Source organism: Calidris pugnax, unplaced genomic scaffold, assembly GCF_001431845.1.
Source record: "Calidris pugnax isolate Ruff unplaced genomic scaffold, ASM143184v1 scaffold18, whole genome shotgun sequence".
NCBI lineage: Eukaryota > Metazoa > Chordata > Aves > Charadriiformes > Scolopacidae > Calidris > Calidris pugnax.
The window spans coordinates 17,254,821-17,270,811 of NW_015090812.1; the positions used below are offsets into that span (position 1 = coordinate 17,254,821).

General features: G+C 37.6%; 1 protein-coding gene across 4 annotated transcripts in view; it reads right to left on the reverse strand.

Moving 5' to 3' along the window:
- The window catches only part of BCAR3 (breast cancer anti-estrogen resistance 3), a 94,613-nt gene that overhangs the window by 30,032 nt on the left and 48,590 nt on the right, over positions 1 to 15,991 (reverse strand). Inside the window, exon 1 of one of the 4 annotated variants that reach the window (XM_014939019.1) lies at positions 9,645 to 9,765. The exons of the other annotated variants lie outside the window; for them this stretch is intronic. Within the exon in view, the coding sequence (XP_014794505.1) occupies positions 9,645 to 9,728 (84 nt within the window). The 5' untranslated portion in view covers positions 9,729 to 9,765. Of the gene's footprint in view, positions 1 to 9,644; positions 9,766 to 15,991 lie in introns of those variants that run through there. 4 annotated transcript variants of the gene reach the window in all.

Below are 15,991 nucleotides of genomic sequence, written 5' to 3' on the forward strand. Positions count from 1 at the left end.
CCCCCCCCCCCCCCCCCCCCCATCTTTGAACCTATCCAATAAAGAACATTGCAAATGCATCAAGACAGGCTAACATGGACACACACAGTTGTTCAATATTTCTGTTGCACTAAAAAAAAAGTTTGCCAAAGTAGATTTTCAACCTTGAAGGGCTTACTTCTAATAGTCATTAAATCTGTATGTCCAAAATGTTCACTTCTTAACTGAAAAAAGCTCTTGTTGCCCCTTAGCGCAAAAAGCATGAGATCTGTTTGGATGTATCTCCATCAGTACTATACAACTACCGTAAGATTTTCTGGAAAATTTCAATCTTCATCTTTTCTTGGAGTACAGCTTCCATGCTGGACCACTCTGGCTCATCAATCCTTCTTGCGGATGCAGTGTTGCTAACAAAGTAAGGTGCAGTATCTTCCTAGAGAGCTGCAATGTAGTCTTTCATAAGCACTCAGTGGAGGGAAGTTCTTTGGACTTCCCTACATTCTCCAAGGGCTGGGATTCCAGCCCATTTTTATTGTTTCTGAAGAGTTTCAAAAGCCTAAGATACCCAAGAGAAACAGGTTCATCGCAGGGAACATGTTCTCACTGATCAAAGAATCAGAGTATACCCTCTCTTAAAAGAAAGTATATTTTTTAAAAAGAGAGAGAGGGGGTGAAAGAGGGGCCTCCAGCTTGAGAGCAGACTAAAATGCAACATTTTTCCCCAGTGCATTATGGATTTTTTTCTTAGCTCTGGATATGAGCCAAAGCTCACAGGTTCCCGTCACTGACACACTGATGTAAATATGCAGCACATGCATTATTTAAAAAAGAACTGGGAATGCTCGCCCACCAATCCTTTTCTTTCCGTGAACACTGCTCTCTATAGCATTTTCTTCTTCATATTGAATACTCACAGCACCTAACCGTGGGAGCAGGTGGCACACATTTAGCACTTCTTTCAACAATCCTCCCTGCAATTTCAGCAGACTGAATTACAACTAGATTACTAGACAGCAGATTTTTGGTGGAATAATGCCAGAAGAGGCATCCTGCTGCCAAGCCTATTTAAACATGCTGGGAGTCCAGAGAAATTCTGAGATGAGTTCTCCTCTCTGCTTTTCTCAGAGAAAACTAAGGCTCCTCTTAGACAAACACAAATGAGTGTAGTAGCTTATACAGGAAGGCAACAGATAAAAACAACCTGGTAAAGAATAACTTTTCACCTCAGATTGGCTTCTGTGAACAGGGTGGTATTTATCCATAAAAATGTGGTTCAAAATGGACAATCATTTTCAACAAGGAGTAAATCCTTTGTGCTTTTGTACAGTCAAGGCCTTTCATCAACTCCTCCCAAGCTTTACAAGAAGAAAAGTCTGTGCAGGAACAAACCATGCCACAAAAAAAGACCTTCACTGCAAGAGCTCTTTCATAAAACCATGCATGGGAAGCAATTAAGTTACTGGGAGTAGAGTCATAGAAGAGGCTTGGTGTGGATTCAAGTCCAAAAGAGTTCAAAACATAGTCAAGTAAGGCCAAAAATCTCCACTCCACTCCAAGGTCCTGTGACCTGTCAGACTAACATAGCTAAAGGCCTAGTGGCACATGCCTGCCACCTGTATTTCCTAGCTCAAATGCCTGGGTACCCATGTAAAGCTGGCTGGCTTAAACCATTTCACTGCCACATCTTCTGGCATTTACATAAGCTGAAGGTAGAGTGAAGACTGAAAGACTTTTCAAGAGCGCTTTTCCCCTGACTGCACAAGGAAGTAGCTGGAGAATTTTTTAAGTCCCCCCTCCAACCTAAACAACAGTGTTCAGTTGTAACGGTGTACAGACCTTTCACATTCAGAGTTGTGTATTTTGCTGATCTTCTGAAAGGAACTATTACTTTTGTGTGAACTGTATTTAAGTTTTTGAAAGACGCTTTTGACTGAATAGAGATCTTAAAAAACCCCAAAACTACCGTACAAATTGTTACCATGATTCCAAAACCGTCTCACTGTATCTCAGTGGTAGGCAAAGCTGCTGTAAATGGAACAGACTATAGCACCCAAATGCAGTAACTGAATTTGCTTAGGAAAGCTAGATTCTTAGCCAACAAAAAGAGCTATAGGTCTTTGTGAACAGACTAATTTAATCCATTATACTGACAGAAATTATCTTAAAAAACAGGCTGATCAAGTTACAGATACACATGAATTATAAATACAGCAGAGAAACCTAGAATTTCTTCTGGTGGTTAAATGGATTTTTCACTACTCGAATGTAACAAGACACATATTGCACTTGAATAACATCTAGCAGCACAACAGAAAAAACATTTAAGGAATCCAAACCAGCTGAATTGTTAACATTCATGATTATTGGTTTGTTAAAAATCCTTTCCACCATGGTCTACCACAGTGAGCACGCTCTGATTGCCAGAGGTCAGACATCTCCTGAGATGAAGCAAACGTGCTTAAATAACCCTTGTGCAACTCTGAACTTAGTGGAAGAACTCCTGTGGCTAGTACAAATCCCAAAATACATGGAGGGGGGAAACTGCCTAGGTAAGCAAGTTTAGTAATAGCATGTCTTCCTGGACAGTTTTTTGTTGGCTGAAACTGATTTCTTTTACAACCTACATCCATTAAAAGAGAAGTGTGACCAATGAAATCGCTATAATCACATCAGTCTATGCCCTTCTAAATGCTATACCCAAGGTCCTGCAAGAATCTCTGCATACACTGAACCTCCCGTAGGGCAAGTAAGGGCTCAAAAATCACTCCAGGCACAGCCCACACAAGCATGTTAGTCTGTAAATAAGGAAGAGCGTAAGCTTAGAACAGCGTAATTAGCTATGTCAATTCACTTTCTTTTGAAAGAAAAGGTGACCTGTTCCACACAATGTGACGCAGATACTTCAGCCTCATTTCCCAGGAGTACCCAAAAATTAATGGACAATAATGGCATGCTGTAAATTTGCACTAACTTCATAGTAACAAACTTTCATTTAGTAGTATGTCCTCAGTTAATGCCTTTGTCTAAGACTTTTTGTTGGCTCCTGCCCAGTGACAGAAAGAAACTTGAATTTACATTCACAGTTAGTTAGTGAAGCGGATGGTAAAAAGAAATTTAAAACAAAAAAAAAAACCTAGGACAAAAATTAAAGACTTCAGTATATTCTGCAGTGAAACATTGTTGAAGCGACATAGGGAAGCTTCCAATTCAAATTCTTTAAGATTTCCAAGTAGTAACAACCCTGTCAGAGATCCCTGTAATATAAAAGCTAATCAAATCAGCAGAACTCATTTCAAATACAGATGCTTTTCCTGACCTACAAAGAGCTCCCCCTAAGTATGTGTTTTCCAGAACTGTTTGTTCACATTTTAGTCACATTGTTTCCAGTCCTGGTGCTATTTTAAGATATTCCTGCCATGCTGACTTTTTGTGAATAGGTCTTTCAAAGAAAAATACAAAACTATTCAGCAATACAATATCATCAACTCCAGCAAAATTCCAGAATCTTACATACGTACCCAATGGAAAACCTAAAGACCCAAGAGTTTACAAGGAAGAAGAAAAATTCCAATCAGTACAGTTATTTTAGAGTTTTTAATAAATGTCATGCAAGTTTATGACATTTCACAAAGGATTTCTACTTCAGGGCCATTAAACTAAAAGCAGACTGTTCTTACAGATGTAACAAGCTACCCTTGATATTTCATATTCTTTTACCTTTTTCCAGGCAAATATTAAATTAGCACACCAAAACCTGGAAAATATCAAAATTTAAGGAAGTAAAACATCAAAATATGATCTTATTCAGGGTAAATTTAGGAGAACTTCACGTACCACAAATTGCTGTACCTATGAAACTTGTTAACACATTTTAATGGGAATTTCTCACAATAATCTGTTGTTCGTGCATCCAAGGGGTTACTGTCATTTGAGCGTTTGGCACTCTCCAAAGGAAACTCACTACTATCAAGCTCTTGTGACAATCACCATAGCTGAATTTATCACATTAGATGAGAATAATTTTTAATTGTGCTGAATAATCTACTGGATGAGTTTGGTGGTAAACAAAACAGAAGTCCCACAATTATTTCTATTGCCTACTGGCAGTGGATTCTTTTTCCAGTTCCTATCTGCAACAACTCCAGTGAAGGTCATGTACCAATGGAGTATCAAAATAGCTGAGAGAAGAATCACACAGGTTTCTACATGTATATCCAAATTGCACCTTATGTGTTCTAGCTTTCATGGCTTACCTCGATCATTATTAATTCCTCTCTACAGTAATCAAGTGGGATTAGTTTGTTTTTTAAACAGCTTGAGTTATGAGGGAAAGAATTCTACTTTTTAGATAGTTTGGAAGTTGTCCAAAATCTGTCATGCTAGATCATCTCCTTCACTTCGGATAATGTGGAATTTCCTATCACCTCTCTTTGTATCCTTCTGGCAAAGTATTATTTACTTAAAGCACAGCCAAAGACTGTTATAGGTACATGACTAAAGGTGGCCACATTTCCATCCAATCTCAATTATTTCCTGGTGCTTTGCACAGCTCTGCCAGCTGATATTTAAATTAGCCCAACAGGCAGCCTTGGAACCATCTGATTTCCTCTTGCCTCAAAGGTTTCAAGAAAAAAAAAAGGAAAGACATAATTATTAGGGATAAATGAGAACAGCTCCATGAAAGCTGAAGAGGGATCTGATTGAGGAAATAAGTCAAGCCAGTACCTTTCCTAAACTTTTAATAAATATACTGTATCTATCTAAATAAAATCTATTATATCTTTCTTCCAAATCCATCTTTTCTCCAACACTGGAGGCCTGCTAGCCTGCTATGTTTGCTTAAGTGCCCCACGAACTCTGGACTAAAATTTCCTGACCTTGTAAAATCACTAGGTCCTACAAGATCTCGAAATTAATGAGGAGAGATGGAAGATGCTTTGTGATTCAGCACAAACTTAAATTTTATGACATTTACATAGCTTTTAGCCAAATGGATAATTTACCAAAAAGACCGACCAACAGAAAATGTGGTGGGGACGCTGGGGCAGGGACAGGAAATACCAAGACGGAAGACAAAGATGTGAAACGAGGAAGAAGGGAGGGGACACACAGACACAGGACACTAAAAACATCTGGAAAAGTGGAAAATTAATGAAATTCTTCTATTTCCAAACCACTAGAGAGCAATCAACTTGTTCATACAGAAAATGAACATTTTATTGTCAAAGTGCCAATTCTGGATTAAGATATAGTTCACTGGCTGCAGAGATCCCTTAAGTCTCTAACCCTGTGCTCTTGTGATCCTGATCAGACTGCCTGTCTGGCACTATGAGTACAAGCATTTTAAAATATACAGTTACATCAATTTATAGCATGTTTTAATTTTATTTATAAGGAGCACAAGGTATTTAATTTCATGTATAACTCTACTAATTGGCCACCAAACCCAACAGACTTGCACTAAGAATTTAAAAGAATACCCATGTGGAACCAGACTTTCCATCTTTGTTTAAAAACACTCTTGTCAATCCTTATTTTCTCCTGCACAAAAAAGTAGTATCATTGGCCAAGAACTTACAAAGTGACAAGAACACACAGAGTTATTTCTGAAATAGTTATTTTGAGAAAAAACTAATGGGAAAAAGGGAGCTTCTAAATTCAGGAAACCATTTTCTGATTAACTTGGACATTTTGAACTACAGCTGTGGCAATGTTCACCACAGGGGCAGTTTTCTCTTTCAAAGTGCACAAAGTTCACACAGGACTATAACAAGTGCTTTGTTACGTAATGGGACGTACAAAATGGATGATGAAAGTCTCTTTGCATAGGTAACTGCCACCTTTTGCAGGATGTTATTTTCTAGTGGCTTAATTGGTTGGTTGAGAAATAGATCAAATAATACATAAGCTTTCGCCATGCCCAAGATAGAGGAGAGAAATCTTGAACTAATCAGAGAGATTAATTAATACAGGAGAATGCAATTTTGAAGCCACAAGATTTCTATGTGCTTGTTTAGGTAACAGGTGACAACTTATGAGGTTACTGATGAAAAGATAACAAATACTGTGAAGACTTCCATCATGACTGTGACAGCTCTTTAAATCAAATAAACTCCATCATGTGCATGGTCTCAGTCTGCCATTATGAACACCATCACCTCCTGACATTCACATAAAAGTGGCCATTTGTTATTAACTAGTAAGTGAGGTATTGCTTGGGAGGAGAAAAATGAAAAAGGCTTTCAGTACCAAGTTCAGTCTAATCTTAACTGGAAGTAATGGAAAGGCTTAATTCTAGTGGACTCTGCATCCACCTTCCACTGCAACACTACACAGATGACAATTCCTTCATTTTGTAGGTGATCATATTCAGAGCTGTGAGGACAGCCTCATTTCTGGAATGCGGGTCTGCAGAAATCTTTAGATTTAGTTTAGAATTAGTCAAATCCAAATCTCTTCAGTTAGTCACCCTGAGGGATTTTCACTACCAAATCTAATGGATTTTAGCAGTTGGGTAAATTTTTTGTTTAAATCTGAGAAATACCTAAATGAAAGGTATTCCCAAGAAGTTAATAGCATAAATATCTACTAGAGAATGTTCCCATTCCCATCAAACAGGAACCGCTTACAGTGGTCTCTCTGTTATCTATATATTTATGATAGATAGAGGTTATACTACAGTGAAAATCTGATAAACTGTATGAAATCACCATGGGAAACTGAAAAAAGTTATACAGTATAAGACTTACCAAAAATCAAACTCAGCAGCAAGACAATGGGGAATCAAAGTTCAGGGAACTATACAAAATTTCACATCATTTTGATTAGTCAATCTTTTCCCATCTGGTCCTGTCCAACAACAACACATCTAACATCAAAAAGGCAGACCCATAATGCTGGGTGGTGATGACTTGTAAACTCACGTTATCAAATCCAACTGCCTCCACATACATGCTGAAACTGGATACATGAAGCCCGAGGATGCCAGTGAAACAGATTTAGATCATCACATACTGAAGAAATATTAATTAAGATCTACTATCTATAAAAAGTGTTTGCAATTCATCCAAGATAAGAGATGGCACTTTCAATAAGTAGCTGCTTATAAAAGGCTTCTTACGCATGCCACATTCATAGCATTAGTACATTACCCAGTAATGTGCTAGATCAATGCGCTGGAAGTTTTAAAACTTGGCAGTCTTGATAATTTGAGTGGCTTTCCCCTTTTGCACAGCTTCAGCTGAGGGTGAATCACAGCAGAGAATTAAGAATGATGATACTTGAACTTTCCTTCTGATCATGACAACCATACTAGGAAGAACTAAAAACAAATGTCTTGTGGCAAAGATAACATTATTAATTTAGACGTCTTCATTTCTTAAGTCACTGTTTATCTCTGATTTAGTCTTAACTTAATTCTTAACTCCAAATAATGCCAAAATTAAAGAACAGTATTTTGGCTTGGAAATGGCATAAGTCACAATTTAGAATGCTTTCTCTTCAGTTTTTTTTTTTTTAACCACAAACAGGAACCCCTTCCCTTGAAATTTCCCTTTTTTTTCCTCAAATGTAGAAGCTGACCTTAACTCTAAACAGCTATTAAAACCAACTGGGATTGTAAAAGGTACTGACACATCATCACTGAAGAATGAGTTGATCCAAATTATATTTGCCATTAACGTATAGGAAAACAAACCAAACATCTGCTGTTGAGAGCCTAATTTCACATGCTAAAATTAAGTACAGCAAAATGTGAGTGCTCAAGCGATGTACTGTTTCCCTTGCTTTGATGGGAGACAACAAGGCATCTCTAAGCTTGGCCACATACTGTTCTCAATTAAATTAGACAACATAATTAAAATTAATTTATCTCAGTGCAGCAAAAAATCTGAATCTCTCAGAGGTAGCTGTGGACTTCAACATCCTCATTTATGGATCAATTTGGTATTTCATTACAATTGTAATTACTATTAAAACTCAGAATTAATCCCACCTAATTACACAAACTGATTTTGCTTGAAGCAATATGTTTTCACAGATTAAGTAAGAAGACAACTTAGGCTTAGTTGTTCATACCATCCTAGACACTTTATTTCACAGTACATACATCATTTGGCCCTAAGGCGTGGACTTGACTTGATTTGACCACCAGCTGTTTCTATACCTACAGCCACTGTCTCTTCAGCAAACGCACCCCTGTTTTCTACCATCAGAACTTCTTAAAATAGCAGTCCATCAGATTCAACTAATGCTAAATCTGCATGCTGGAACACATGCATTCAAATCTATTTTAAATGCTGCAAATCTCTTTAAATAGAACCGTATTTTTGAAAGAGCCCAGCTGTAATTTGTTTCTACATTAATGGTTTTATTTTTTACCCTTCATACAGCAAACACTATTAATGTTTCAGTTTCTCTAGAGATTATATGGATTAGACGAAATGGAAAGTTGCCATGACAACACCACCGTTATTTTAGGTATTAGAAATTCATGCCAAGTTAAACAAAGGGCATGCATGGTCAAGAACAACGGTTTTATAACCATTCTGACAGCCAACAATAAAACCCAATGTCATTTCTACGGTTTTAGAACAGAAGAGTTAAACCTTATACTTAAAATTGGAATGAAACTGAAAATTAATTATAGTAACAGAAGAGCATCTTTAACTCTCTACTCTGATGATAACTTCTGAGATTTGCTGTAGTGAGAAAGAGAAGAGAGTCTGATCAGAGTCACTTTTTCAGTGTGCCCAAAAGACTGAGTCCCACACCCCACTTTCAGAAAAGGACAGATAAAAGGCTACATTCCTGAAGGAGAGAGAAGGGGGACAGCTGTTCCCAACTTTTCAGTGCCTCCATCAAAGTCTAAAAGCCAACAGTCCAGGAGATTGCAACCTTCACATCCTTCCTCCTTGCAAGTGCTCCAGAAAATCTATACGCATTACAATGACTTATAGAGCTGACTCTGCTACTCAAAGAACAATTCAAGCATAAATCTTAAATAAAAAGATTTAAAATCTTAAGCGTAGCTGACAGATCCTCAAAAGTAGACACCCCACCTGATTACAATTCAATTCCCAAATTCTCAAGTCACTTAGACATTTCTCTAAGTGTGGCTCTAGATGTTTATAAAGCCTTTTTCTTTGCATATGGCTCTGCCCATGGCAGGAGGGTTGGACTAGATGATCTATAAAGGTTCCTTCCAACCCAAACCATTATGAGCATATGATTTTGTGCAGTCTCTAATTAAAAAAAGTTCTAAAATACAAGGACAAGTCCAAAATTATCTAAAGCGTTTACAAAAACTGAGATCTTGAGCACAACTGCCTCTGTTTTCAGCAAGTAGGTGAAAAAGTTAGGAAACCAAGTGATCAGGTCTGATCAGTTAAATTCTGAAAGCTTGAAACTTTGCTCAACTTCTCTTCAGCAAGTCCCAAACCAGGGCATTTTAAACTTAGTGCCTAAACATAAAGACAGTCAGCTTCAGGCTCACAAAACTGAAAGTTGTTCAAGCTTCTCTCTGAGACAATGGTGAATTCTAAAGATGTTTTTTAGAATCAGATTGTACCCAACCATTATATAAAAACAAATACTTCTGAACAAAACCTAAAAGCATCACTGACTAGCACACTATGTATTTACTGTTATTGAAAAAGGGCACCTACCTTGACTCCGATAATAGATTTACGATGATAAAAGCAGCAAAATGCTGCAATCAGCATTTGAAAAACATTATAATCCTTCGGCATTTTCAGTTCTGCTGTTTGTGGATCCCCAACACTGAAGATAAACGGTCACTACTAGCAGTTTTCAGAGGTTTACCAACCTCTTTAGTATAACAACTCCCTGCCAGAGCTGCTACACCCCCCTACTCACGTATCAGCCTGGGACACTTTCCACAGCTGAAGCTGATACTATCAATTCAGTGGCCGCTGGCACGCTTGCTTCCAGCATGCCTTATAGCGAGTGCCAGAATCCTCATGTGATCCGTTTCACTCACCAGTGAAATCCTAGCTCCTCTATCTTGGTATCCTCTGGATCCGAGATATATTGAAGCCACCAGCTCAAGGCAAACTTCTCTTCTTGATGACTTACAATACCTGACTGTCTCCCTGTGCTGATAAAGGCTTAATCAGTTGCTCCAGCTCAATCATGCAATGTCTCTATCTGCATCATCAATAATATACACATAGAACACATACAAGAAAAAAAAGCAAAGAGGAAAAGCAGTTGATTACTGTTTGACGACTGTTACTCTTCATACTCAAATAAGAATTACATCCTTAGAGCTTAGGTAACCAAGGAAAATGATAAATCTGTTTGTTTTTAATTAGGGAGCTTCTGGCAAGCGGTCCTTGGAAAAAACAGCAAGAAACCAACACTGTCAGCATGGTCAGTATTAGTGGAGCAACCAAGGTACATTCAGTGTTTAAAATAGCTTTAGCTTGGTGATAGTCCTATAAGATTGTGCAACTGCTAGACAAAGAAAGGACTGAATTCAAGAACACCTCCAATTTGAAAAAGTAAAAAGAAACACTAAAACAAAATAAAAAGCAGCAGTTTTATTCATGCCTGTGATTCTATTCTCTTGGACAGCATAGTCCATATCTCACTGACCAGCAAACCACTCATCAGTAAAGAATCTGTCCTGCATATCTCAAGGCCCTCTCAAGAATGAAAGCAAAAAAATCAAATAACTTGTTGAATTATAATAGCCGTTAGAGACAAGGCCTCACCTCCATAGCACCCCCAATTAATAGATTTGGTGAAAGGAAACAAAATGCACCGGATTGAGGGGTACAAGAAAGCCTGTAACACTTCAAAATGAGAAACTTTGAAGAGATGAGTAATTTACAACTTGGTTGGTACAAGAGTCCAGAAGTCACAGATATTTCAGACCTCAAATTAAGAGTAAATTAGTCCCAAGGAGAGATTAAATGAGGAAGTACTTGTCTTTTTCTTCAACAACAAATATATTCTATAATTAGCAGGGCCTATATATTAAATGCTTATTGATGTCCTCAGATACTACTTACAAGGCAATACTTCTCACCTAATAATAGAGTACTTCCTTCCCACAGTGACTGAACAATGTGAAGTGCCCTCAGTGCCTGCAACAAGCAATGGGATTTGGCACATAAACCAGGCAGCAGCACTGAGCAAAGACAAACTGTGCACTGCCTTTCAAGGTAAGTGGGATGGAGAGCCTATCCATAAGAAAAGGAAACCTCAGTCTCGATAACAAGAAGAGTAAAGCGTGGTGTGTAAAGTTCTCTCACCTGTTTGGCCACTTAAGGTTTGCAGGTATCTAGCACCAAGTTAAGCACTAAAACCAGAATGTTCATAAATCTGCTCAGGGTATTTGGCCATATGTAGGGGATGTTATGCCTGTGACTATTTTGAGGAAAGGAAAACTCTGTAGGAATAAAAGAGCGAAGTGTTAAATAGACTGAAAAGTGATTACCCTGGCAAGAAAAGGCTGAAAGATTGGCTCAGAAAAGAAGCTGAAAATAATTACTTTGAAGATGGAGTCTTGCTATAGCCCAGGAGAGGAAATGCCTCTCCAAGTAACTTATGACAAACTCAGGCAATGAATGAGTAGATAAAATACTAAGAAAGTGAAAGTATCCTCCTTTTCTCTCTACTCTGTGCTGCAGCATATTTTAATTTACTTTAAGTTCTTTTTCCACTTTGACGAAATCCATAGCATTGCTTTAGCAGGTAGCCAGAGAAAAGAAGATGAAAAGATACCCTGCAGAACTCCAAACACAAAAGCCTAACTGTGACTTCTTGTCTGGAGTCTTCTAGCACTGCAGGAGGACATCTCACCAAGGACTGTATTTTTGAAGAATCTTCATCAAGAAGTTCTTATAATAACACCCTAATCCAATTTACAGAAAGGAGGGGAGAAGGGGAATGATGAAAAGGGAAAAGAAGTTCAAGGATGAATCCATCGAGGCATTTCAGCTTTATAATGGTGACAAGAAAACATTGGTATCACTGCACAATACACTGAAGTTTCATTTGGAATATCATAAGCAGAAACTATCAAGTAACTCAAAACTACAGCAGGTGATAAGAATGGCTATTAAGACAACTGATCCATTTTGGCAGCAGAAATCAACTGGTTTAGCAATGCAAAATAAGATAGGCTGCTTTTGCTGCACATAGAGTTAGAAGTAAGTTCCAAAAAGGAGTTCTTTATGGGATTTAAAAAAAAGGACAGGAAGTATTACGACCTACCAATGAGTAAACCTATAGTGGAATTTAGACAAAGGTTCTCAATCATTATGAAGAAAAAAACCTCTCAACTTTCCAAAAAAATTGAGGGTTGGAGTGGTAGTTCTAACAGAGTTCAACATGAAGCACTTTATTGAAAGAAAAAAACAATACTCATGTCCCTATAATAGCATTATACGGTATTTGTGACATTAGAGAGGATACAGTATTCTCTATGTACTCGTGTTTTCCTACTTTGTCAAGTTCTAGATGGTAAATCTAGCCATTATTGATGTTCACTAGCTAACACATGCATATTTCCCTGGTCTTGAAAATTTTATGTGTACATTCATGTCTTATAGAAAGACCTAGTAGTTTTGCTACTTCTTGTATGACACATTTACCCAGGGATACTTACTGGTATAGTTCTATTAGTCTAGTTTGAATGATATAATTCTCAGTATGGTTCCTTCCCCCAAATCAAGTAGTAAAAACAAAAGGGAGGCAAAGAATAAAGTTTTTGTATACGAATCACCTTCCCGGACCTTTTCAACAGGGCCTAGATTGTCCCTCTAGTCTTTTCCTTTCTGAGAGCAACGGGACATAATAGGTATATATTCAACAAATTCTCTGGATTGTAGGCACAATCTCATCCCTTCAATGGGAATAGCACAGCTCAATCTGGAAAGTAAATTTGGCCTAATACATATTCAATGTGGGAGTGTCTATTTTTCATTTGAAAGGCTTGTTACTAAGCAGCAGTGAAAAAAGTTTAAGTGTTACATCCACAGCTCAACATGAACAGCAGGGCATAAATTACAAATGGTAATTGCCAGTTCCTTATTCCTTGTCTGTAATGGAGTAAGTAAAGAATCAAAAATTATGCATGCTGGGAGAATGCCAGAAATAACGAACTTTAAAAAATAATACTGTACAATAATATACAGCAGCTGCTGACATTTTTTTATCAACAGTATAACTGGCAGGAAAGAGAGTGCTTTATTTAAATAGTGAATCTAATTTTTTAAAAAATGACTGGGATTTTTGTTTTTATCAAAGGTTAACATGACTTCTGCACACATAGTTCAATGAATAGATGACACATTCTTAAGAGTCAGAACCAGAAACTTTGCATGACACTGCATCAACAGTAAAAAAATAAAAATAAAATAAAATAAAATAAAGACTGCTGGAAGTATAGTATGATTGTTCCTGCACTGCTGGCTACCACGAAGCTGTTTTCAGCTGGTATGATTGAGAAGAGCCTTCAGGCTGCTCCAAATTACACTTCATACGCAGATAAGATTTACACTGGTAAATATTGACTCAGAGAAACAAAGGATGGTTTAGCCACATTTTCATACTCCTGTCCTTTGACTCTGCACACGAGAAATAAACCATCTGTTTCTTGCACCTTAGAGACATCAAATAGAATCTTTCTGCTAAGTCAATCTATTGATGTATTTCTAATGCTCTCCAGCATCAACAGATCAGCCATCAGCTTCATTTCTGTGTTTTCAAAGATCTTTACCAAGAATCATAAAATATCTGATAATCCCTTTATCTGTTTCTAAGGATGGCTGGCCATTGAGGTTTAAAGGTCCCTTCCAACCTAGACAATGCTATGATAACTAAGTTTATTAAGAAAGGATTTCTAAGTTCATAGAATTCAATTCAATTCATGAGTCTAAGGACACTTGATCATATATTTTGTGTTGAGTTCTTAATAGTCCATGAGAAAGAGAAATTAAGGTGTCTCGGCTAATCCCATCTGTGTTATTGCAAAGCATCTAAAGTTATTTAGGCTGTTTTCATGGTCTTGTTTAAAATACACTTACCCAGCACTGCACACTGGGTCTATCCCCCTGACACAACTAAACTGTGACCAGATTCACTCACAGCACGTCGCATATGCAGGAGTTTGAAGCCTTCACACTGGATAGTGTAAACCTGCTCTGGGGGAATTATTTTAGGCTGTTTTAATTGTACAGGTTAAACAAGATAGAATGTAGGAATAACTTCGCTATGGGGGTTTGGTTTCTTTTCTCTCATCTGAAAAAAAATATAAAAATATTTGGCTTCAAAGTTGTAAGTGGCTCAAGTAAAACAACCAAACTCTATAAAAATATAAACACACAAAAAATCACAAGCAGCCTGAAGTTATCAAAACAGTCTGCAGATCTGCAAGAAGCTATGTTGAACCAAATATCACTTGGGTTCATGGCAGTGCTTATAATTCACACACAGAATTGATTTGTGATTTCATATTACAGAGAAATAATTTCAGATAAATTAGAGAAGGGAATTGGTGGCTTGCCACTGTTGCTTAGTACTACATCAACAAATCATTTAAGCATTCAAATCGGCCTGACAATTTTCAGTGAAATACATGTAATGCCTTAGATTTCTCTCCACTAAATGAAAGTAAACAATCCAGGCAGAAAGCCAGCTGTAAATGAAAGCAGGCATGGTGTACCATACAAGAGTCAACAACATAAATCTGATTTGATACAGCACACAGCCAATCCAGAGCACGCTGCTCACTGTCGCTGGACTAATGACGCCACATGGAATATGGATACGTCCTGACTACACTGTCCATATGCACAATCTAACTACGGTTGCCTATGGCTACAAAATGGCACCTGTAGAGGTTGTAATAAAGTACAAAGAAAATCAAAGCATTTAAATCTTCAGGTTGAAATGTTCTTCATTTAATACATAAGACACCTCTCTATAGCGAGTTATTTGTTACTTTTAATGTGAGAAAGTTAGGAGACAGGGGACAACTAATAAATAATTTGTCCACGCAAACAACATCTTCACAATGCCCAGTACCATTCAGTCTTAGTACTTAGTGCTTCAGACATGGCCCATTGCCTCTAACAAAGTTCATGGAGAATGCCTCCAAATACAGGTAGTGCCCAACTGTTTACAGCTGAACACTCTTTAAAGTGTAGAGGAAGTGGAAGAAAGGGGACAACACCACTGTCAGAGAGGATTGCTTACTTTTATTTGTTCCTAATTCAACTGTTTACAGGTGCATAAAGTGCCACCACCGAGCTCACTACCATTCCTGTGTCAATTCTTAAATAGAACTGCCTCTTTCACGTTCTCGTCTATAACCCTACTTCCTGCTGGCTGTTGTTGCTGCAGCTTCTGATCATAAACCAATAGATACAGCTGCAACTGTAATTGCATTTGTTTGCATTGCAGGGGCACGTTATGGACAAGGTCAGTATAAATTCTTCCTCCTCTCTATCGCAGTTCCGTGTGGCAGAGTCAGAAATATGCTGCAGTTGTACAGGAATAGTGAGAAAACAGAATTTGCATCTAGTTTTCAATGCTGCCTGAATAAATCTCTTTGAAAATCTGACTCATATAAATAAAAATCAGACTGGCAGCTACAAGAAGTAGGCACCCAACCTGCTTATGAGCTTCCTACTAGGTCCTAATTTGCACTTTAAGACATCCAAGTACCTTTGAAAAAATCTCATCTTTTATACTTAAATCATGCAAACTTCACAGTCATCTGATGATAGGGCTGGTTTTCCTAAAAGCCATCTTCCTATAAAGAAGACACCAGCAGGTCTTACTAACCCTACGAAAACCTAGTATACGTATTCTTGAGCTCCACCTACTGTCTGCCAACCCATGTAGAAACATGAAGCAATTTTAGAATGTCTCACCCATCTTTCCTTCAATTTATTCCATGAAGAAAAAAATAAAAAAAAAAAAGGAAGAAAATATGAAAAGGAATGGATTTCCTTTTGTTCAGAATTATCACAATTTA